Raw genomic sequence first — 25164 nt, forward strand, 5'->3', positions numbered from 1 at the left:
AGGCACAAAACAGGCAAATAACCTGGACTGAGTAGAATGAAATGAAACGGGAAGTGTCTTCTGGGTGGAGCTGCTGACCTGAGTTAATGACCGTCTCGGGCTCTGCTCCTGGTTCCAAACTGGCACGGCTAATTGTCCGTCCAGCAACATCTGTCCAGTACACCATCCTCTCCCGGCAGTCATAGTCAATTCCCACGACTATGGAGCCCTGTGTGACCAAAACACAGAATTGGAAGAATTAGGATTCCTTGCACTTCCCCCGGCTTCATGCTCAGCCACCTCACTCGTTTATTCATGGCAGCAGTGACCAGCCTTGCAGTGTATGGTTTTGTGGGCAGCTGGGCACAGTGGGTAGAAGTATAGGTGATGGAGGCTGGCTTCCCTGAGCCAACGCCAGGCTTAACCACTTACTTCGACACTACCTTCATTTTGCAAATGAGGTGACAAAGGCATATAGAAGTTAACAAGCACCTACTTCACATGGCTGCTATCAACATTAATACCATAAAAGCTTATAAAGTATCCTAACCAGTGATGAGTACATTGTAAGCTTTCAATAAGCATTATTGCTGTTGGTGGTAAAAACAAAAGTGATTTCATGAAAAAGATCAGCCCATTCAGTGATTAGAGGACAAATGTTAGTCTCAGCAAAGTAAGTCAGCTTTTAACAAAAGCTGACTCTGTCAAATGTAATACAGCAGTTTTTGAAAAAGCCTCTTTAAAATTTGCCAACATATGATGAAATCAGCCCTTCCCTGCCCTCAGTCAGATCTTTCTGCTATTTGAGGTGCAGACACCCTTACCCTCTCTCTGCTTCTCTGCCTTTTACTACAAAGCAATCCTTGGGCTGTACTCTAGTGCAAAAGAAAGTCTGTTACAACTTGAAGGAACTGGGGAATGGTGTCCACCTGACTTCTGGCTCCAGAGCTCTCCCCTCCTTCCTTATTGCTAAATAAATGACAAAATCCTTTTTTAAGTGCTGAGTCGGTGATACTTCTCTCCAAAATTCTGCACAGAAGTTGCTTCATTGAACTCCCAGCCCAGACTCCTGCTCTGAGAAGCCCAGCAGATGTGCAAAGCCAATACTGAAGCTGTCCCTGAGGTCTTACAAGCTCCTTGCTTGCCTAACAAAGCCTCCTGGGGCTGGCGTGACTGGAAGAGGAGTCAGGACAAGAAAAACAGGATTAGGCTACTGTGGGAAAGTGGGCAGTTTTATATAGGAGGATTTTAATATAAGTGTCGGTGCCTTTCTGGTGAACTCCCTTCTCTTTCCTCCCGTCTTAGTGAAGAAATCCCTGCTCCAAAATGGAGTGTGTTGACCACAGGGAAGCTGTCAGCTCGGGAAGCAGCCAGCATCCCTTGGGGAAAGCCCTGTCTACTCCTTTCCAGGATCACGTGCTCCCCATATTTTCATCTATGACAGATTCAGAGAAGATAAGAAGCTGGTCAACATGACCAAAGCGGAGGGCAGGGGCCCGCAACAACAAGGCTGTCACTCGTTGTGGCTTCCAGAATCTGCAGCGATGTCTGTGGCTTAAAGAGAACGCTGGGGGCTGGGGTTAACCTATCATCTTCCCTTGGATCCCCAACGCTGCCTCAGTATCCTGACAACTCTGAAATTCACTTTCCACATGGCTGAAACCCCACACGCCAACTGGAAAAAGTGGCCTTGATCAGTCAGATGCGGCACCCGGCAACAGCGCCCTCCCTTCTGCGTGTAAGATTCCCGGAGACAGCTGCCGACAAGCCCTCCAGAAGCGTCCCCGCACCTCAGACCTTGCCCAGATCTGACAATCCAACACAGTCCCACCCCCAGGGGAGAAATCCACTTTACATGCAGCGACAGCAGGGTCTTGGCCACGTCCTTCTGAAGCCTGGTACCATTGAGGGGCAAGTGGCCAATCTGCTGGCCCTGGGCATAGAGCAGGAAGGTGCCCACCGGCGGAGGGGTCACGTCGGGCCGGGGTGTGGGCCGGATCGTGGGCGGAGCCACGGTGGGTATACCTGTGGTGAGGAAGAGGGAGGTAGGAGGGGAGCAAAGGAAATGGTTGTGGAGAGGAGAAAAGTTACTTCCCCATTTGCCAGAGCCTCCAGAAACATCAGAAGTTCTTTACCCCAGACAGATGTGCCCCAGATGGGCCTTAAAAGAAATTCTAATTTCCAGAGTTTTTTCTCCCAAATGTCAATTAATTATACAAATCACTGCCAATTACTGGGGAGGAAGATGACAAAGTAGAACAAAGTTTGAACAAAGCAGAACATACCCCTTAAAAAAAAAAAATATCCAGAGCCAGTGTTGTCAGCGTCTCTTTGGGGCCCCAGGGTAACACATGTCCCCTTACACCCTGGGCTCAGAGTAGTGGGAGCAGGGGGTAGGACTGTATATTGAACTAAGCTCCAGATGTTCTAATTACAGCAACTGCTGATGACAAAACCAAATGTTAGACCCGCATTGGGATCTGGGGCGGACAAGATGATAAATCAGCACAGTCCAATCTTCCGTTGGACCTGACCACCCCTCATTCCCCCACCTTCACCCACAGCTGGCAGCTTCCCTCCAGGGACCTCAACATGGCAGAGGGGAGGGAGGGCTGCCCCGGGGCGCTTACATGCAGGGGTGATGCCCGGCTGCGAGCGGGTGCCCTGCACCTCCCTGCCGTCCTGGTCGACACACCAGCAGAAGTCACTCTTGCCATGGCACTGCAGCGGGGTGAAGTGGCCCAGGCCGTCGCACTGGGGCACGTACTGGTCGTCCCTGGGCGTGCCCCCGTAGTGCTCTAGCAGGCTTTCCCTCCAGCGCTCACAGACGGTCCGGGGCCTCTGGGTGGGCTCTGAGCAGATGCGGACAGAAAGCCTTTGAGTGTGAGCCAAGGACAGACTGTAGCATGTGGTTCAAGATCCCCAGGCCTGGCCTCCTGGTCTTCTTCCTCCTCATGTCCATAGCGAGGCCTCAGCCAAGCCCCTGGATGCTGGCCCCGAGCAGCAAAGTGCTCCAGGAGGTTCTCCTGGGGATCGGGAGAAGGGTTGTCCCGATGCTCCTGTGACCCTCAGGCCAGGAGGAGCGTCATCAAGGCCCAGCCACATCAGGACAGAACAAGAGGCGGTAACATCTGGGGTGCAGGGCTTGCTCAGCCTGGGAAGGGGCCTCTGCTAACAGCACTTCTGGGGACTCTCCTTGGGGACTCAGTGGCCTACATGATGCTTAAAGCCATTATTTATTCCTTCTTGTTTCAAACTCCGGGACCTGCATCTGAGAGGGTTGTCTTGAGACTGGCCAGTGTGTCTTAGGAAGTATTACCAAATGCCCTGCTTATGTGTGGCCCTACGTATCTGTCCACTGGAAAACTATATTGAGTAAAAGTAAAACTGACTATAATTAGTATGTGTGATCATAGAGTTGGTGGCAAACAACTTGATACTGACTGTGTGACACTCCAGCTCCTTGAAGTCCTTTGGCTACCCTGCCCTGGGTTTCTCTCAAAGCTGAGGCCCCAGCTTCCCACCGTGTTGCTCTGTCCCTCCCTTTCTCCAACATCTTTCCCCATCTTCCCCTCCTTCCTTCCTCACTACCATGCTGAAACTCTCGTTAGCTTCTGTGGCAGAGCAGCTTCCCTACCAGCAGTTTTTTTCCCAGACTGCTTCTACAGGCTGCCAAGGCTCTGCCCCAGATACAGCAGTTCTCTGTCTGAGAGGACTCCGCTTGAGGCAGTTTAACTTGACAGTCTCCTAAGATAGGATGACCTACAGGAATTTAAGTACTGATAGAAGGTATTTCTCCTTCATTAATTCCTGCAGCTCACAGCCTGCAGAATCACACAGCCAAGTATCTACTTCTATCACCATGTGAATGTATAACAGATCTCAGAGGAGAACAAAAACTGGGCTTTCTCCCCTCAAAGCTCTCCCCTAGACTTCTCCATAGCATTATACAGCATCTCCATCTTTCCATTGCTCAGGCTTACTAAACCCTGACTCCCTTCTCCCACTCTACATCTGATACTATCAAAAAATGTCAGCTGATGTCTTCACATCTCACCACATCTACCCCAGTCATCTCGTGCCAGGATTACTATGTATGTTAGCCTTCTTATTGGTTTCCCTGCTTCCATCATCTTTCCTGCTCCCCACCCCCTGCCCTGCTGTAAACTCAACCAGCAGCCAGAAAGAGTCCCTTAAAAAAAAAAAAAAAAGTCATCTCATGTCACTCCTTTGGTCAAAACCTCCAATGAGTTCAAAGAACAGCTGGAAACATTACATTTGAGCACCTGGAAAGCCAGAAGATGGTGAATAAAATCTTCAGAGCTTCAACCAAAGGAGCACAACTCACAATGTTTGGGGCAAGCTGATGCCCTTCAGGTTGCTGCTGGAGCTCATAACCCACAGGAAGCAAAGCTCTTTTTAAAACATCATGGAGAAAAAAGACTGACTTCCTCACCCAGATGTGTCTCAGAGGACCCAGAGAGGGAAATACCACTTCCTCACACACTCGCCATCGTCACCAGGTGGGATTCCCTGAAGGAGTTCCCAGCATCACCCCTGGTCCACATTCCATCATCCTGAGCATCAGTGCTCAGGGGACCACCCAACAAGGCACACACAGCAGTCAGCCTCTGGGAAAGGAGTACCTCACGTCACTTACACGTGGGCATCTGTCATTGCTTACTATTTCAAGCTATTTCTCAATCCAATCATGGATTTATTTCTCTTTCTGGCTGGCAGGGTTTTAAATATTTTTGAATTTTGGGCACAGAGTGTTCTCTCACCCTTGAAAGCAGACCCTATTATGCAGATGAGACTAGCCAGAAATGGCGACCAAGGCCAAACCAAAAGAGAGGCCTGGTCATGAGAAAGAGTCTGCACAAAGGAATATGCCCCTCTTTCTGTAAATAATGTATCATTTTCTCTTGGCTCCCTTCTGGATCACTGTCCTTAATACACGCCTATCTTAATAAATTTAACAGGATTCTGAACCATTCTGTTAGGGCACCTCCTAACCATCTGATTTCTTCAAATCCCAGCTGGAATTTAATCAAGACTTTTTAAAGACTAGGCATGAGTGAAACAGAATTTCTCTGTATTTTTTTTCTTTGGAGCGGGGCAGGGGGACCTGAAAAATCTTTCCCCAGAAACAGGGGTAAGAAAAAGGAGTGTTATAGTGGAAGCAAGGGTATATAGACATCTAGATCAAACATTACCAATGTTTACTTACATGAATTTTAGAAGCACTAATGTCCTGGCCATAACAATTCATATTATTGAAAGGATCAAAACTGGCAATCAGAATCAAAACTGTAATCAAAATTACAAAAATGAAGTAATTCTCCATTTCTTACTCTCATACATTAAAAGCCAAGACTGGTACTTATGGAACCTTCCTCATTGGTAAAAACTGATCTTTGAATAGTGAGCTCATGGATCTGTATAGGAATTATTTTGGTCACAATGATACCAAACCAATGCTGTATTTCATTAATAAAGTTCTTCTGTATTAAAAGGAAAAGTTCTCCCCATCTTTGAACAACTCAGCAAAGGAGCAGCAGTCTGCCTTGGCAATCTACAGTTGGCGTGAACTCTTGAGTGCTTGGAAAGCACACTCCATGCCCCATGCAGATGGGGAGTGCTTAGACCATAACACACAGGTTCGTCAGCAGCATCTCGGGTCTCTAAGGTGAACAAAACAGGTCCCTGCACCTCTTCTGTAGGTGGCGGGAGCAAGAGTGATTTCCCATCGACATGCTGGGAAGAGGGCTGGGGTTACCAGCTTAGAGTAAACCAGCGGGATCCACCTACAAGGGTCATACTTATTTTCCCCACTGATTTTAAAACAGCCTTCAGACTGTTTCCTGCACTCCGCAGGTCAGAGTTAAGTGACACAAAGTTACATGGGGAGGCCTCCCAGACCTTACCAGGTGTGCACTGAAACCCATCCCCGTAATATCCAGGTTGGCAGCGGCAGGAGAAGGAGCCAGGGGTGTTGGAGCAGGTGGCCGAGGGGTGACATCTGTTTTCCGAACATTCGTCAACATCTGCAGCAGTCGGGGACAGAGAGGAGGGAAGGAAGGAGCATGATTTCACTGCATGCAGACTGTGCTACACATGCCTCAGTGTGTGTGGATCGACACCCAGCCGTCCACTTCAGAAGACCCTTGGGCAGGGGCAGAAACATACTGGCACCTTAAAGGCAAGCTTAAGGGTACAGAGTCAAGGGACACATTCAGTGTAGAAGTCAAACGTGGTCTCTCGCACAGAAATATATCCTACATCTTTCCTCTACAGTGAATTCCAGGAAGTTATTACCTTTGAACTAACCTTTAGCCCATAAACCATTTCCTTTCAGTAACACTGCAATAAATATATGTAACTATAGTTTATTTTTTCCTTTCCTTATTGGCACTATCTCCCTATAGTACTGATTTATAGATGCAAAAGAACCCAGTGAAGCTCCAACTTAGCTTCTCAACTAACACACACATTCAGTCTTACATAATCAGAGACTCCTACTACCTAGAATGTCCAAAAATTTTCAAAAATTTAAAAAAAGGAAAAATTTTTTTAAATCAGAAATTTACTTTCCACCTTTAGAAGAAATATAGAAGTATAAGAAAAATATTATCAGAGGATTTAAGACAACACATAGAGAAGAAAATTTAAATTTGTCCAGGTTCTCAGTACAAACAATTCAGGTCCCAACATTCTCTACACAGTACCATGTGGATTAATTTTCATATTTCTCATAGCTGCAACATCCTGAAACTTCAAACAAAGGCAGACTTACATTCCTTTTATTTACTGAAATCAGTGCAAGCTGACAATAGCAAGACACCGCCCCTACCCTCCACCCTGCTGCCAGGAAAAAAAAGTCTGACAATCTTACTGCTGAAACCAATGGCCAGTAGTTGAGATAAGCCATCTTCAGAGATAGGAAGTCTTCCTGAGCAAAGAGGGGATCAAAGGGGTGGATCTGATCAAGGTTCAATGGAAAATAAAGCAGTCACACCCGAGCTAACATACAAAAAATGTTTTAAAAATGTGTGGGGAGGGAAAAACCATGGGATGGGATCATCAACATTAAACCAAGAGAACAGGAGTCACAGGATGAACTACATCGATTCTGTACAGCTTGTGACAGAGACGCATGGCACCCTGGAACCTGGAGACCTACGGCACCCTGGAACCTGGAGACCTACAACCCTGAATGTGACGCCAGTCAGCTGGGGACAAACACGGCTCCTCGCCCAGCCTCCCAGGTCCCAGATGAATTCCCTCCCGGGGTGATCAGTGCCACCCCTGCTGCGACCACGTTGCACTGAGCCACCTCCCCATCACTAAGGGCTTTTCCCATCTACCAGTAAGTAGATGTACTGGACACAACACATACTGAACCTTCTGTTCAGGGGAAAGGAAAATCTCTGACATCGTCATTAGCAATGTAATCACTTACACTGCTTATCCTCCAGATCCACATTTAGCCCCCATAAATTACTTCACTCTGAAGTCTGAAAAACCTTGAATGCCTGACACAACCAAGGTTAATGCCACCTAGAGAGACTCTGCCTAGATGAGCATTTGGCCTGCCTGGTTGCCTTCCTTTCACTGACAAAAGCAGGAAAGTGGTTATAAATTTATCTGCAAGGTTACAGTGGTTAGCTCCTCAGTTAACCAAAACTAAACCAAATTAATTACAACAACCAGAAACTTAGTACAGAACAGACTTTTGAACTCTGTGGGAGAAGGTGAGGGTGAGATGTTTCAAAAGAACAGCATGTATATTATCTATGGTGAAACAGATCACTAGCCCAGGTGAGATGCATGAGACGAGTGCTCAGGCCTGGTGCACTGGGAGGACCCAGAGGAGTCGGGTGGAGAGGGAGGTGGGAGGGGGGATCGGGATGGGGAATACGTGTAACTCTATGGCTGATTCGTGTCAATGTATGACAAATCCCACTGAAATGTTGTGAAGTAATTGGCCTCCAACTAATAAAATAAAATTTAAAAAAAAAACAAAAAAAACAACCAGAAACTTATCTTCAATCTGATCAGTCAGGGCTGAATACTCTTATGTTTCATTATCTTTGAGTTTGGCCCTGTCTGTTTGGAAGGACACCGCCAATGTCCAGTTGGCTGAAGTTGGTGCCCATTCAGTTCCTTGTGCCTTCTAAGATGCTATAAAACCAAACTGCAAAAATTAACATCCAACCAAATGCAGGAAATTAAAGCTATTCATAATGCATATGCTAAAATTACTTCTCATGGTAACAGGAACCCCAGGCAATGGCAGGAAGCAGGAATTCCTGAGACACAGGGCCTATTTCTAGAACCCATAGATCAGTTGCTTGTGATTTCTTTTGTGAATAAAGAGAAAGAGGATTCTCCAGAGGTTCTGAGTTATGTTCTTAAAGCCCATGGCCTAGGAATTCCAACCAGACCTGAAAGGGCTGCCATCCTCCCAAAGGCAAAGTCATGAGGAGACAACTTAAGAATGAACAGGGAGAAAGTCTCTGAAGAGACCGAGAGCATCACAGGTGAACAACTCCTGTCCCCTAAAGCTGGAGAAGCTTAAGATTCCCTGAAGCAAGCTCCCCATCTCCTCCTTGGAGGCTCTCATACCATGTCAGAGAACTGGAGCCCCACCAGCCACTCCAGGGCCTGAGTGCAGAGCAGGCTACCCGCCTTCCTCAGAGGGCCAACCTGAGGAGTGCAGGGGGAACCAGAGCTTTTGTGTAAAGGAGAAATCTTCCTAGCTTCCCAGGGGATCAGGTGTCAGCAGAAAGTATAAAGACACTTTGAACTCCTTCGCAAGGGAGGAGTTTCTTCTTATACTCCTGGGGTCAGCGGCCTGCTTAGCCATCACTGTCAGGGTCTTCAGGTGCTGGTAGGTCAAGGCAGCAAGGTTCAAGGCACAGGAGAGTTTCTGGCCAGTCAGACAATGCCAGATGGCTTAATCTCAGCGCAATTCTCCATTCTATCTGCTACCAAGCTGCTAAAAAACCTCTTTGGAAAATGTGTTTAAAATTCTCTATTTTGAGTTCATGCTTTGGTGCTTCAACATTCTTATCCCTGCCTTAATTCTGAGTCCACGCCCAAAACCCAGCTGAAATCCCTTCAAAACAAACCAGCCCCTGGACTCTAGCTTCCCCACCCCCGCCCCCCTGGTATGCCTTCGAACCACCCAGTGAAATTCCCTGGCGGCAACTCTCCCTGATCCCGCTCCAGACCCCAACAAAGGCTTGAAGGCCCATGAGTTGTCACTCCCCACCTACTCGGTCAGAACCTGGATTCTGGCTGTGCCCATAGGGTCCGGCACGGCTAGCAGTGACCCGCTCTCTGGGACCTGTGAGCAGAGTCAGCTTCTTCCCTTCAAGCCTTGGTCCCTACATCGCTTGTGGCCACACCAACTTTACTATACCTTATCCAGAGTCTGCGCTCCTCCCACAAAAGCCATGTGTGAGAACAGTGTAAGAAGCCCTCCTCACGGTCCTTCTGTGGGTAATGGGCCATCTGTAACCCAGTTCCTCAACTCACATGTGCTCCTCCCTGAAAAGGTCTCAGCTCACAGCAATCTGCTTTTCCATCCAGCAGAGTCACTAAGATCTGCAGAGACAAACGGGCCTGAGAAATATCCAGCTCACACCAATGCAGGATTGAAATCAATCCTGACAGGGGAGCTGGAAAAGATTTCATTCTACTTGCATAAAAATAATTCCTGCTTGTGACTCAGGCATGGAGAACCCAAAGCCAAGGGCAGCCTCCCCAGGGAAACTGGTTTTTAACAAACTGGCTGGAGAAAGAAAAACCCACACACTCTTTCAATGCCAGTTTGATGGATTGAAAACAAGTGTGCACTTTAAGTGTGCTCACTTTTCACAAAACAGAGTCTTCATCGCTATTTTTCTTTTTCTCTATCTCAGTTGTCACTGGGACACATGCATACTGTGACATGCCTTTAAAACTGCGTGCACACACACACATGCTTATTCACTTATCCTGCCAGCCACGTTCATGATTAGCTCAGCCTGATTTATGCACAGCAGAGGTCTTTAGGAAAATGACTGTTATTGTCTACTGCCCCGAAACGTGGACAGCAACCACAGGGTAACTGACTATGGGAGGCAGCCTCTCATAGATGGTCCCAAAGATCCCGTCCTCCTCCTGGTATTCAGGGTCTTCTATAATCCCCTTCCTTTGAGTAACTGGCTTCCAACCAAGACACTAAAGCAATACGGAGGAGACATCACTTTTGTGGTCACTGCCAACCTACTAGCAGGCCTGCTGCTGCTGGCTTTGATAAGGAAGTTACCTTGTGGGAGAGGTCTGAGTGGCAAGAAGCTGCAAGTCACCTCCAGGCAACAGCCAGCAGGGACCTGACAGTCCTTGGGGAATGGAATCCTGCCAATAACCACGTGAGCCTCTTTCCCCATCTGGACCCCAGATGAGACCCCAGGTCTGACAGACCCCCTGACTGCAGTCTTGTGAGGATCCTAAAGCAAACGAATGAGCTAGACCATACAGATAATAATACTGTGTACTGTTTTAAGCTGCTATGTGTTTGGGGTAAATGGTTATGCTGCAATAGATTACTAATACACTGGGGAAGCAACAGATTGGCCTGGCCTACGTTTAAGTTTGTGGGTTCCAGAGAGAATCCCAAAAGTAGAGAAGCAGAGAGAAAACAGGGACAATTGAAAATGTCCCTGAAATCAGAAAGAGGGCAACTGTAGCAAAGAATGAGAATCGTAGAAAACTCGCAGCATGGAAGAGTAGCTAATTTCAAGGTCCTACTACAACCCCAGAAGGTAACCCAAGTCCTCCAAGACAAGCAGAAGTTAAAAGAAGGGAGAATGATTCTCGAAGGGGTTAGGACAAGCAGTAGCTCACCTACATTAACATTCTGATTTTAATCCTCATCACATCTAAGCGGCAATTAATTTCAACTTCTTTGTTTTAAACCAAAGACCTAAGGAATGAAATGCTCTCGAAACACCATCTCAGCTTACCTGAGCAGCCAGATGTTTAAATATGAAATTCTACTGACAAGATTTTTTCCTCTGTGCGTTCTCATTTCTGACAGCCAGTAGTGTGTTAAGTCAAACCGAATGATGAGTTTCCACAAGGGAGGAAAAAGCAGTATTCCTACTGTGGGGCTCAGCAGAAACGTGAGAGGTTTGTGAGCATCACCTGATGCCTCCCCCACCCCCCACCACCCCCAGACCTAGAGGGTGCCTCCGTCTGTATAGAGTATCTGTTGCAGATGGAGCTCTCTGGGCAGTCAAGTGGGACAAGTATCTGTGACTCACACTTCTACTCCATCCTAATTTGAAAAGCACTTCACCTCTGTCTAAACCTGGGGGTGTTTTTAGGGAGAAAAAACAACCTCAGGGCTGAACTGAGTCACAGTTTTGGGTCATTTCAATATAAACTGTGTTTTCAAGAAAGCCATACAGCTAAGCTTCTGTACATCAGAAAGGGAAACGTTCAAGAGCTAGGTTTGAAAAGCCCCACATCTGGGAAGGAGCGGAGGGCTGTGCTGCCCTGACACATCTGTTCTGTCAAGAACATGTAGCTTTAGGCTGCTGGTCCATTCAGCCCATCCAGATGAAACCAAAGGGAAAGGGGAGGAGGAGGAGAAGGCAACAGCTGGTGAGGAGGGCGGAGCCAGGCTATGTGATCTGTCTAAGAAGATCTGATCTATTTAAGAACATGCTATTTGATCTGAGGAGGAGGAGAAGGGGACGACAGAGGACAAGATGGTTGGATGGCATCACCAACTCAGTGGACATGAGTTTGAGCAATCTCTGGAAGATAGTGAAGGACAGGGAAGCCTGGCGTTCTGCGGTCCATGGGGTCGCAAAGAGTCATACACAAGAGGGACTGAACAACAAACAAAGGAGCCCCTAGAGCTATCCGGCTGTTTTTAGCAAGTTTGCTCAGTGGGCCCAGGTATTCCGGGGCCAGATGCAAAAAGCGATTTGAAAAGAGGGGAAAGCCTGCATTTTAGATTTCTGTTCCTAAAACTGACTCCTTTCCTACCATCCTCTCATTTCCAAGTATCTCATTTAACTATTATTTGTGTGTATTACTGACAGAGGTTTTGAAGATCTTTAGTGAATTATGTAGGCTTACTGAATGATCTCTATATTAGGTACTATTAACCCCAGTTTCCTGAACATTTATAATCAGAGTGTCATGCCTAGTTTTTCAGTAACAACGTCATACATCTTGAAGTTAAATTTGAACAGTTAGTCCTGCTTTCTGGTTTAGTGATTTTATAAAATATGGCATAAAGTCTTAAACAGAGTTATATTTCTGAAAGAAAAGATTTGAGTACTTAGGTATGCATTAATATCCTTTTATATCTGTGGATTTTTCTTCTCTCTCTCCCTCTCCCCTTTCAGAGAGACAGACGAAGGAATAAATTACACAAAAAGAATTGTATGTATGTTTAGAGATTGCTTCAAATACCACTTCAAGCAAGGGAAGAGCAACTAAAAATTGGGCAAGACCGGAAGTGCTGAATTAAGCCATTAGCTAAAGAGACTGAAGGATGGAGACGTCCTCCCAGGGGAATATACAGTTTTCCCTCGAATCCCTCCAAGCTACACTAGCTCCAAGGAACAGGAAACTGCAAGCTGGCAGGAGCTCCCCACTTCTCCAGGCACGTCTCCTCCAAGGACAACCATACTCGCTCAACAATCTGGTGCCAAGGCAATCACATTTGGCCTTTGACTCAAAGGACACCTTTTTTTTTTTTTCTCTTCCAGCAGTTCCAGGAGGTGTGAGTCAAAGGAAATAAAAGGTTTCTGAGAGGCCCTGGGGATGTGGGGATGTGCATCCAAAGCAACTTTCAGGGTCATTGAGTCGTCCATAGGTACTCACCGGTGCACCGGTGCCCGTCTCCGGCATAACCGGGCAGGCAGGCGCAGCTGAAGGAGCCGTCTCCATGGTGAATGCACCGGGCCTGGCTGGCGGGAGCACAGTTGTGACGGCCATCCTCACAGGGATCGGGAGGTGGAGTGATCACTGAAGAGGGAAGAAGGCAAAAAGATGTCCAAGAGCCCAGGCCTGCGAATGGGTGAGCCCTGCTCTTTGCAGTGTGATCTGCACACCAACAGCATGAGGACACCTGGAGGTTTATAAGGAATTCAGTTCCCAGACCCAACCCAGAGCCAGTGAACTGGAATAGGAATTTTAACAAGATCCCTGGACGGTTGTACGCAAATTACAATCTAAGAAGTGCCAGTCTTGGTTTGTGGCTGTAACACTAAGCATGAAAATAAGTCTTCAGCAAATGTCCTTGACTAAAGCAGAACACTGCTGCTAGGCATGCCTGTGTGTACATGTATACACACACACACACACACACACGAGTCTCTATGATTGCTGCTACCTTTTCATCTCACTGGATTCAAAAGTGGGTTTTCTCTAGTATCATCTAGCTCTAACAATGGAATGACTTTGGAATTCTAGTTCTTTTGGATCCACTCTTATGTCAAGTATTTTTCTGGAACTAGCAAGGGTATATTTATTACCAATGGAGCTTTTGGTCAGTCAAATAGGTCAAGCCTCTTTGAATTACAAAATCCATGTCATTCTGATTTGAGAAACACTTGACCTCTATCTAGAGCTGTTGGTATTAGAAAAGTTCAGTCTTATTACATGATTGGGCCAAACATCAAGCTACACAGCAGTCCTGACAAAGGTGAACATCCTTCCATGACTTACACCAAAAATTTCTATGTAGATAGATAAATAGCACAACACAACAACAACAACAAAAACCCAAACGAAAACTAAACCCCAACACACAGGACTGAACTGAGCCATAGCTTTGGGTTCTTTCCATGTGAATTGTCTGTTTCTTAGAAAACCACGCAACAGAGCTTCTGTAGAGCCACAGTGGAAACAGTCGTGCATCCTGGAGCATGGGTGGGCACTCACAGATGCAGGTATGCCGGTCGTCCGCAAACTCGTAACCACTCCGGCACTCACATCTGTAGCTCCCCAGCAGGTTGACGCACACAGAGTTGGGGCCGCAGCGGTGGAAGCCAGTTGCACATTCATTGACATCTAAGGAGGAGTAAGAACAAAAAGGGCCGCTTAAACCAAAGGCCCCACAAGCAGCAGGTCTGCAGACTCAGCATTCTCTCACCCCTGAGAGGTTTCAGTGGGACTAGCGGTCGGTAGACTAAACTGGGGGCAAAGCGCAGGCTGCCTCAGCACCAGATGTAGATGCACATTGCAGACCGTCATAAACTGTTTATTTCAAGTCATTCAAGTATGAGCTCCAGGGAGATATGTTCTGAATATTCTGAGAATTCTTTAAACATTTAAGCCATTCTGAACATTGAGAAGAAAAACACTGAGTAACCATGTTTCTTTTAAAGTGTAAAGAAATCTCCATGACTGCATTTGAGATACAGTAACTGAAAGAAATGGATGAAATGGATGTCCAAAATCTGAAGGTAACCAGAAAAATGCACTCTTTAGTGAATGTAAAAAATACTTGATTCAGGCTCAAAATGACAAGATTTAAGAGTATAAAATATCCACGAATTACAATAGCCCTAAATACCCACTCCAAACTACTCTGGTAAACCTAACCAGAATATGCCTGGTTTTTAAATAGTTGGTATTTTTAGGTGAATAGCTGCTAAACTCATTGATCCATGGAGATGGCAAAGCAGACACTTGTCTTCTATGGACAGAATGCTGGAGGCCTTCATGGAGGAACACAGATTGGGTCTGTGTTCCAGGGTCTTACCCACGCAACTCCGTCCATCTCCCTGGTACCCAGATGCACACTCGCAGGTGTAGTCCACACCTGTCGCCGGGTGGCAACGAGCTGTGGTGGCACATGTGTGGCTCCCATCGTAGCAAGGATTCACTGGGGTGGGCTCGGAGTCTCCTGGGTGGGTAGAGAGAAAACACAAAAGAAAAGCGCAATCTGGCTGTCATCAAGAGAATGGCACAGAAGGAAGAAGATCGGCAAGTGGAACTGGCTGTGGACTTGTAAGGTTGAGGCCTGCCTGGAGACCTTACTAAATTATTAATATCTAAAGTGAGGTGGATCATCTGCATTGCAGTTCTCAATTCCAGAATGGCTGCCTCTCGCCTACTCTGCAGATAACTAACCTTTTCTTATTTACAGCAGGTTTGTGTCCAGGGAATAAAAATATCCAACACATAGCATCCTTTTATTTAAAAGTACTTTCATTCTACCATCTTCTGTGGTTCTCAGGATAATTCTGTGAGGCGGGCTGTCATTCCTTTTATTGGTAGTTTTCACCAATAAGGAAAATAAGCAAGAGACATTAGAAAAATTGCCCAAGCTCAGAAAGTCAGGAAATGGGACAGCAAAACTTATACCCAAAATTTCTGCCTCTAAATTGGGCAGTCTCACTAAATGCACTATTCTATGGGTCAAAATTCAATTAATGAGAAAATCTTGCCTTTTTTTTAAAGATTTATAAGACGAAATAAATGGGAATAACTTGTGCAGTATTTACTCTTTAGGATTAACCTTGCCATAGCTCCATCTGACCACTAGGCAGTGATGACAGTTAACATCTGAAATCTTCCCTGACTCTACTAGATTGAGTGTAACAGTAATGCGTATTAAGCACTTAAGTGCCAGGCATTGTTCTAAACCATTGCCTACTCTATTCTATTAATTACTCACGAACATACTGTGAGGAATGTATTATCATCTTCCTTTTACCGAAGCACAGAGAGGTCAAATAACCTGACCAAGGTCACACAGCCAGAAGAGGTAGATGGGTCCAAAAGTCAGGCAGAGGCCATGCTCCCCAAATCACACAGGCATGCTTGGACGTCCCTCATCCCTCCCCTCTGATTCTCTTGCCAGACCGTCTGGAAGTATAGCATTTGGGTTGTGGTGGCAGGGTTAACTTGATCTTACTGACCAGGGTCCTGAGTCAGTCCCCAGTGTGTGCTGCAGTTGAAAACAACAGGGTCACGTCTTCACTGAAGGCCCCACATGAGACAAAGACCTGCCTGCCTCCCATTATTCTCTCTCCATTTTAGGAGAAGGTTTTGTACCAAATTCCTGACCTACCCAGCCAAAGGAAGAAGTGAGCTTTGAGATATTTTAGTTTATAAATACTGATGGCTTAGCCTTCTTGTTCAGTGCTCTCCAGGATCAAAACTTCACCATGGCGCATTCCAGCAGAGATTAGTGAGTATACATAATGTCAGGAGCTTACCAGCCTGAGAGGCATTAAAAGGAGAAGAAGAAGAAAAAAAAAATGCAAGTTGATTGGCAAACTTGGACAGGATATACTAGCCTACCTGAAATTGAGGAGAAAGTGTGAATACCTGCATCATACTGACTTAAAATAGCCTTCATTGACAGCGTAGCCACATCATTTGCTGAGCCCAATGCAAAACAAAACTGTGGAACTCTTTGTTCAAAAATTATTAAGAGTTTCAAGACAGTGACAGCACAGCTTTAAACCAAGTATCAGCCAATTTCTGAGCCTTGAGGCCCTATGCTCAGAATTTGGTTTCCAAAAACACTATATTAAAAATCCATTTTTAAAACTGTGAGTCTATTCATTCTCTGTGACTAGTTAGCTTTTCTCCTATTATAGTAAGTCAAGAAGAGCTGTAACCTTCTTAAGACATTTTCTATTTCTCCCTCTCCCTCTTGAACAGTTTGACTCTCTGACAGAGGATCTGGAACTAATTTAGTCATTTAATCAAGAGAAGACTGGTTTTCCTTAAAGGAACAGTCCGTTCAGCTTCAATGCATGGCCCTCTGCCCAAAGGCTCCTCAACTGGAGAGCTGAGCCCTGAACTGGGATCAAGGGCAGGAAGCATTCCTGGATCCTGTCCTGTGACCCCACCAACACCAGCCAAGCCACGTGGGAAGCTCAAACACTTGGGCAAGGCAGGGGGCTGGCCGGTGGTCAGGGAGAAGGGGCTCCCTGGGAAGACTGCCTCCTGAACCCTGGACACCCAACTGGGAGCTCCCACGTCAGGTGGGGCTGCTGTTTTGTTTCACACACATTCCAACCAGATGATCGCTCCCTCTGGAAAAAGGAAAAGGCTCTTAAGATACTTGCAAGGCACTGAGAGAGGAAAGAAAAGAGGCTGTGTTTTTCTTTTTAATTTTCTTCTTTTTTCCCCTTTTTTCTTTTCTCCTATTTGGATAGAATGAACGGTATTGCTGTTTTACATAGGGGTGGATGGATGAGCAGGGTTGAAAAACACAAAGGGTAAACATTCCTTCTTTTAAAATTTGATCTATGTTACAAGGCAGTCCTGGAGTCTGTGGGGTCCACGGGGAAGAGCCATGAGTGAGGGGTGACAGTGGGCTCTGGGGCTGGCGTCTGATTTGAGCCCCGGCTCAACTCTTCCAGTTGTGACCAGGCAAATTACTTCATGTCTACACCATTGTCTCTGTAAAAGGGAGTAACAATCCCTTGACTGGTAGGGTTGTTGTGGGGATTTGATGAGTTAAATTTATGAAAGGTACTTAGAACGGTGCTTGGCATCAAGTAAAACTGTCCTTTACTACTACTACCACTACTACCGCTACTAATTATTATTATAATTAGACCTGGGTAGCAGGGGAAAAATCATGTCATTCTAAAAGCAAATTAGCAACCTGGTACCCGCCAGTCTGTGGGCTTTCTGACCTTTTGCTACTCCCTTAAGGTGTGTCTCGAGGAAAGATATACCCAGAGATCTGTCTTTTCCATAAATGATTCCAGAGTCTGAATGGGACTCCGGCCTGGGAGGTTCTCCCACTAAGTTACTTCTCTTACAGATCAGACTCCTACACCTAGCGAAGGGCTGAACCAGATATTCAAAGGTGAAGGTCGTTTCTGTTGAAATCTCACCTTAAGAAATCAGCAAATACTGATCTTTTCCTTCCTTCTGAGGTACATGTTTCTATAAAGTCAGCTGACATTTTCATGCTATTAATTCACTACATTATAATCCCTTCTTTGGACACTCATCCACTGTGCCCCCAACCAAGTTTCCCAAAACTGAACCAACCAAACACACCAGCAAGCTCAGGATTCCTGTTCTGTGTCACCTCTACACTCCACAGGAGAACCCAGTCCTCTTTATCTCCTGTTATCATACTGCTGAAGTGACAGCTGCCCAGAGAGCCCGAGGAGGTGGTAAAGGAGGCCTCCGCTCCAATGGTAAAATATAGACTTGCTAGTTATGAACCCATCTGTCTGAGGTGCAGATTCCGGACTCAGCAGTATCAATACTGCTGAGTATCAATAGAACTGAAGGGAAACATTCATTCTCATCATGTGCCTCTAGTCTTCAAGAACAAAACTGCCTACTGGCTTTCAGAATTAAAATGTCCCCTTGATCTGACAAAGTCATTTCCCAACAGCAGGGTTCCCTGGCTTTCAGGCTCATCCTCTGGCTTGCCTAGAACATTTAATTTTAAAAGTTTAAACACACTTTATTCTTTAAAACAGTTTTAGGTCATCAAAAAACTTAGCAGAAAGTATAGAGTTTCCATAAAAAGTGAAAGTGAAGTCACTCAGTCATGTCCGACTCTTTGCGACCCCACGGACTGACTATAGCCTACCAGGTTCCTCCATCCATGGGAGTTTCCAGGCAAGAATATTGGAGTGGGCTGCCATTTCCTACTCCAGGAGATCTTCCCGACACAGGGGTTGAACGCGGGTCTCCTGCATTATAGGCACACGCTTTACCATCTGAGCCACCAGGGAAGTCACATAGCCACCCCCTAACCAATTTACACTGTTTCCTCTATTATTACCATTATGTATTAGTATATACTGATGCTGAAGATGAAACTCCAATACTTTGGCCACCTCATGTGAAGAGTTGATTCATTGGAAAAGACCCTGATGCTGGGAGGGATTGGGGGTAGGAGGAGAAGGGGACGACAGAGGATGACATGGTTGGATGGCATCACTGACTCGATGGACATGAGTTTGAGTAAACTCCGGGAGTTGGTGATGGACAGGGAGGCCTGGAGTGCTGCGATTCATGGGGTTACTAAGAGTCAGACACGACTGAGCGACTGAACTGACTGACTGACTGGATAGTATATACATTTGTTATAACTGATAAATCAATACTGACACATTGTTATTAACTAAAATCCACAGTTCACATTGGGGTAGACTCTTTGTGCTGTACAGTGCTACAGGTTTTGACAAATGTACCCTCCAGTACAGTGTCACAGATGGTTTCCCCTGTGCTCCACCTATTCATCCCTCCCTCCCTCCCTCCCTCCCCCCACCTTGAGCCTCTGGCAACCACCGATCGATTTACTGTCCCTACAATTTTACCTTTTATAGAAAGTCTAGAATCACACAGTATGAAGCTTTTTTTTTCATACTGGCTTCTTTCACTTAGCAATATGCACTTAAAGTTCCTAGAACAAGTTGGCAGAGGAGAAGGATGAGCGCTCATCTTCTCCTGAGGGAACACCAAAATTGCAGCTAGCTGATGAACAATCAATCATCAACAGGAGAATGTTGGAACCCACCAAAAAGATACCCCATGTCCAAGGGCAAAGGAGAAGCCCCAACAAGACAGTAGGAGGGGTCCAACTGCACTTAAAATCAAACATTACACCCACCAGAGGAACTTAGAGGACACAAACAAAACCTTGTGCACACCAGGACTCAGGGAAAGGAGCAGTGACCCCACAAGAGACTGAGCCAGACCTGCCTGTAAATGTCTGAGGGTCTCCTGCGGAGGCATGCGTCAGCAGCAGCCTGCTGTGGGGAGAGGGGCTCCGGCAGCAGCAGTCCTGGGAGGTGCAGCATGTGGCATTAGTCCTCTTGGAGGAGGTCGCCATTAGCCGTACTATAAAGCTGCTGGGTGGGCGATCCACAAACTGGAGGACAATGAAAGTTCTCGCACTGTTGTGAAAATTCTAGGCCCCACAACAGACTTCCCATCCTGGGGACCCAGCAAAGGGGCTGAGAATCCCCAGGGAATCTGACTTTCAAGGTCAGCAGGATTTGATGACCGAATCTCCACAGGACTGGGGAAACAGAAACATTTGGAGGGCCCAACAAAAACTTGTCCCCACTAGGACCCTGGAGAAAGGAACAGTGACTCCACAAGAGACTGAGCCAGATTCGTCTACAAGTGTTTGGGAGTCGCTGGTGGATGCGTGGGTCAACAGTAGCCTGCCACAGGACACTGGCAGCAGCAATCCTGGGAGGCATGGCAAGCTGGTGTAAGTCCTTTTGGAGGAGGCTGCCATTACCCCTTCCATAGACTGGCCCCAGGCCAAACTACAGGGAGGGAACACAGCCCCACCCCAGCAGAAAATTGGATTAAAGATTTACTGAGCATGGCCTTGCCAGAGCAAGACCCACTTTTCCTCCCAGCCAGTCCCTCCCATCAGGAAGCTTCCATAAGCCTCTTATCCTCATCCATCAGAGGGCAGACAGAATGAAAAGCACAATCACAGAAAACTAACCAAAATGATCATGTGGATCACAGCTTTGTGTAACAATGAAACTATGAGCCATGCCGTGTAGGGCCACCTAGGACGGATAAGTCATGGTGGAGAGTTTTGACAAAACGTGGTCCACTGGAGAAGGGAATGGCAAACCACTTCAGCATTCTTGCCTTGAGAATCCCATGAACAGTACAAAAAGGCAAAGAGATACAACACTGAAAGATGAACCCCCTCGGTTGGTAAGTATCCAATATGCTACTGGAGAAGAGCAGAGAAATGGCTCCAAAAAGAATGAAGAGACAGAGACAAAGCAGAAACAATGCCCAGGTGTGGATGTGCGTGGTGGTGAAAGTATAGTCTGATGCTGTAAAGAACAATATTACATAGGAAGCTGGAATGTTCGGTTCATGAATCAAGGTAAACTGGAAGTTGTCAAACAGGAGATGTCAAGTGTGAACATTGACATTCTAGCCATCAGTGAACTGAAATGGATGGGAATGGGTGAATTTAATTCAGATGACCATTAAGTCTACTACTGTGGGCAAGAATCCCTTAGAAAAAATGGAGTAGCCCTCATAGTAAACAAAAGAGTCCAAAATTCAGTACTTGGGTGCAATCTCAAAAATGACAGAATGAACTTTGTTTGTTTCCAAGGCAAACCATTCAATATCACAGTAATCCAAGTCTGTGTCCCAACTACTAATGCTGAAGAAGCTGAAGTTGAACGGTTCTCTGAAGACCTACAAGACCTTCTAGAATACCACCAAAAAAAAAAAAAAAAAGACATCCTTTCATCATAGGGAACTGGAATACAAAGTAGGAAGTCAAGAGACACCTGGAGTAACAGGCAAGTTTGGTCTTGGGAGTACAAAATGAACAGGGCAAAGGCTAATAGAGTTTTGCCAAGGGAACACACTGATCATAGCAAACCCCCTCTTCCAACAACACAAGAGATAACTCTACATATGGACATCACCAGATGGTCAATACCAAAATTAAATTATTATATTCTTTGCAGCCGAAGTTGGAGAAGCTCTATACAGTCAGCAAAAATAAGACCAGGAGCTCACTGTGGCTCAGATCATGAACTCTTTATTGCAAAATTCAGACTTAAATTGAAGAAAGTAGGGAAAACCACTAGACCATTCAGGTATGACCTAAATCAAATTCCTTAATAATTATACAGTAGAAGTGACAAATAGATTCAAGGGATTAGATCTGATAGAGCGCCTGAAGAACTATGGACAGAGGTTTATAACACTGTACAGGAGGCAGTGATCAAAACCATTCCCAAGAAAAAGAGATGCAAAAAGGCAAAATGTTTGTCTGAGGAAGCCTTAAAAAAAGTTAAAGGGGAAAAGATATACTCATCTGAATGCAGAGTTCCAAAGAATAGCAAGGAGAAATAAGAAAGCCTTCTTAAGTGAACAATGCAAAAAAAATAGAGGAAAACAATAGGTTGGGAAAGACTAGAGATCTCTTCAAGAAAATTATAGATACCTAGAGAACATTCAATGCAAAAACAGGCACAATAAAGGACAGTATGGACCTAACAGAAGCAGAAGATATTAAGAAGAGGTGGCAAGAAAACACAGAAGAACTCTACAAAAAAGAACTTAATGACTTGGATCACCATGACGGTGTGGTCACTCACCTAGAGCCACACATCCTAGAGTGTGAAGTCAAGCAGGCCTTAGGAAGCACCGAAAGAAGTGAAGTGAAAGTGAAAGTCAGTCAGTCATGTGACTTTGCAACCCAATTCTTTGCAACCCTATGGACTATACAGCCCATGGAATTCTTCAGGTCAGAATACTGGAATGGGTAGCCTTTCCCTTTTCCAGGGGATCTTCCCAACCCAGGGGTCAAACCCAGATTTCCTGTCTTTCAGGCAGATTCTTTACCAGCTGAGCCACAAGGGAAGCCCAAGAATACTGGAGTGGGTAGCCTATCCCTTCTCCAATGGATCTTCCTGACCCAGGATTCGACCCTGACCCAGGGGTCTCCTGCATTGCAGGTGGATTCTTTATCAACTAAGCTATCAGGGAAGCCCTAGGAAGAATTACTAGGAACAAAGCTAGTGGAGGTGATGGGATTACAGCTGAGCTATTTCAAATCCCAAAAAATGATGCTGTGAAAGTGCTGCACTCAATATGCCAGCAAATTTGGAAAACTCAGCAGTGGCCACAGGACTGGAAAAGGTCAGTTTTCATTCCAATCCAAAGAAGTATGAAGCCAAAGAATGTTCAAACTACCACACAATTGCATTCATTTCACATTCTAGCAAGGTAATGCTCAAAATCCTTCAAGCTAAGCTTCAACAGTTTGCAAGCCAAGAATTTCCAGATTTACAAGCTGTATTTAGGAAGGGCAGAGGAACCAGAGATCAAAATACCAACATCTGTTTTATCACAGAAAAAGCAAGGGAATTACAGAAAAATGTCTACTTCTGCTTCATTGACTATGCTAAAGCCTTTGACTGTGTGGATTACAACAAACTGTGGAAAATTCCTCAAGAGATGGAATACCAGACCAACTTACCTGCCTCCTGAGAAATCTATGTGCAGGTCAAGAAGCAACAGTTCAAACCAGCCATGGAACAACAAACTGGTTCAAAATTGGGAAAGGAGTACGTCAAGGCTATATACTGTCAACCTACTTATTTAACCTCTATGCATAGTACATCATGCAAAATGCCAGGCTGGATGAAGCTCAAGTTGGAATCAAGATTGCTGGGAGAAATACCAATAACCTCAGATATGCAAATGATACCACCATTATGGCAGAAAGTGAAGAAGAACTGAAAATCTTCTTGATGAAGGGGAAAGAGGAGAGTGAAAAAGCTGGCCTAAAACTCAACATTCAAAAACCGAAGATCATGGTATCCGGTCCCATCACTTCATGACAAATAGACAGGGAAATAATGGAAATAGTAACAGACTTTCTTTTCTTGATCTCTTTTCTTGCACTCATCTTCTCCTGCCAGAGCACCAAAATCACAACTAGCTTTGGAACAACCATCGACAGGATGACACTGGAACCCACCAAAAAAGACACCCTACATCCAAGGACAAAGGAAAAAACACAACAAAATGGCAGAAGGGGAACAATTACAATAAAATCAAATCCTATGCCTGCCAGGTGGTGACTCACTAACTGGAGAACAATAATACCAAAGAAGTTCTCACACTGTTGTGAAGGTTCTAGGCGCCATGTCAAGCTTCCTGGTCTGGGGATTTGGCCAAGAGACTGGGAATCCCCAGGGAATCTGACTTTGAAGGTCAGTGGGATTTGGTTACAGAGCTTCTCTAGGACTGGGGGAAACAGAGACTCTTGGAGGGCACAAACACAATCTTGCATGCACAGGACCCAGGGGAAAGGAACAGTGACCCCATGGGAGACTGAGCCAGACCTACCTGTGAGTGTCTGAGGGTCTCCTGCAGAGGTGTGTGTTGGCAGGAGCCTGCTGAGGGGATGGGGGCACTGACACAACAGTCCCCGGAGCTGTGTCACGACATAAGCCCTCTTGGAGGTCACCAATAGCCCTACTACAGAAGCCTATAGACTCCAGGACTGGGTCATCTCAGGCCAAACAACTAACAGGGAGAGAGAACAACTCCACACATCAGCAGACAACTGCATTAAAGTTTTACTGAGTATGCTTCTGCCCACCAGAGCAAGAACCAGTTTCCCCAGCAAGTCCTCCCATCAGGAAGCTTGCACAAGCCTCTTATCTTCAGAAGGCTGACAGAAGAAATAAGAACTACAATCCCATCAGCCTCCAGAACTAAAACCACAATCAAAGAAAGCTACCCAAAATGAAAAGAAATAGAATTATGTCCCAGAATGAAGGAAGAGATAAATTCCCAGAAAAACAACTAAATTAAGTGGAGATAGGCAACCTTCCAGAAAAAGAATTCAGAATAATGATAGTGAATATGATTCAGGATCTCGGAAAAGAATGGAGGGCAAAGATTGAGAAGATGTAAGAAATGTTTACCAAGGACCTAGAAGAACTAAGAAACAGAGATGAACAATACACTAGAAGGAATCAATAGCAGGATAACAGAGAAAGAAGAATGTATAAGTGACCTGGAAGACAGAAGGTGGAAATCAATGCTGCAAAACAGAATATAGAAAAAAGAATGAAAAGAAATGAAGGCAGCCTAACAGACCTCTGGGACAACATTAAATGCACCAACATTCACATTATAGGAGTCCCAGGAGAAGAAAGAGAGAAAGAACCCTAGAAAATACTTGAAGAGATAACAGCTGAAAACTTCCCCAACATGGGAAAGGAAATAGTCAATCATGTCCAGGAAGCAGGGAGTCACCAGGATAAATTCAATGAGGAACGCACCGAAACATATGGCAATCAAACTGACAAAAATTAAAGACAAAGTTAAATTATTAAAGCAACAAGTGAAAAAAGACAAATAACATACAAGGAAAAACACATAAGGTTATCAGCCGATTTCTCAACAGAAACTCTACAAGCCAGAAGAGAATGGCAGAATATATTCCAAGTGATGAAAGGGAAGAACCTACAACCAAGAATGCTCTACCCAGCAAGACTCTCATTCAGATTTTATGGAGAAATCAAAGGCTTTCCACACAAACAAAAGTTGAGATTATTCAACCCTGCTAAACCTGTTTTACAACAAATGCTAAAGGAACTTCTCTAGGCAGGAAACACAAGAGAAGGAAAACTTCTACAAAAAATAAAC

At 45.5% G+C, this 25164-nt stretch overlaps 1 protein-coding gene across 1 annotated transcript in view; it reads right to left on the reverse strand.

Moving 5' to 3' along the window:
• The window catches only part of NID2 (nidogen 2), an 82140-nt gene that overhangs the window by 4839 nt on the left and 52137 nt on the right, over positions 1-25164 (reverse strand). The window contains exons 9-15 of the mRNA XM_065940026.1: positions 14759-14902; positions 13936-14064; positions 12874-13017; positions 5907-6026; positions 2610-2831; positions 1835-2004; positions 79-208 (exon numbers count right to left, since the gene is read on the reverse strand). Of these exons, the coding sequence (XP_065796098.1) occupies positions 79-208; positions 1835-2004; positions 2610-2831; positions 5907-6026; positions 12874-13017; positions 13936-14064; positions 14759-14902 (1059 nt within the window). The remainder of the gene's footprint in view (positions 1-78; positions 209-1834; positions 2005-2609; positions 2832-5906; positions 6027-12873; positions 13018-13935; positions 14065-14758; positions 14903-25164) is intronic.

This window comes from Muntiacus reevesi, chromosome 7 (assembly GCF_963930625.1).
Source record: "Muntiacus reevesi chromosome 7, mMunRee1.1, whole genome shotgun sequence".
Taxonomy (NCBI): Eukaryota; Metazoa; Chordata; class Mammalia; order Artiodactyla; family Cervidae; genus Muntiacus; species Muntiacus reevesi.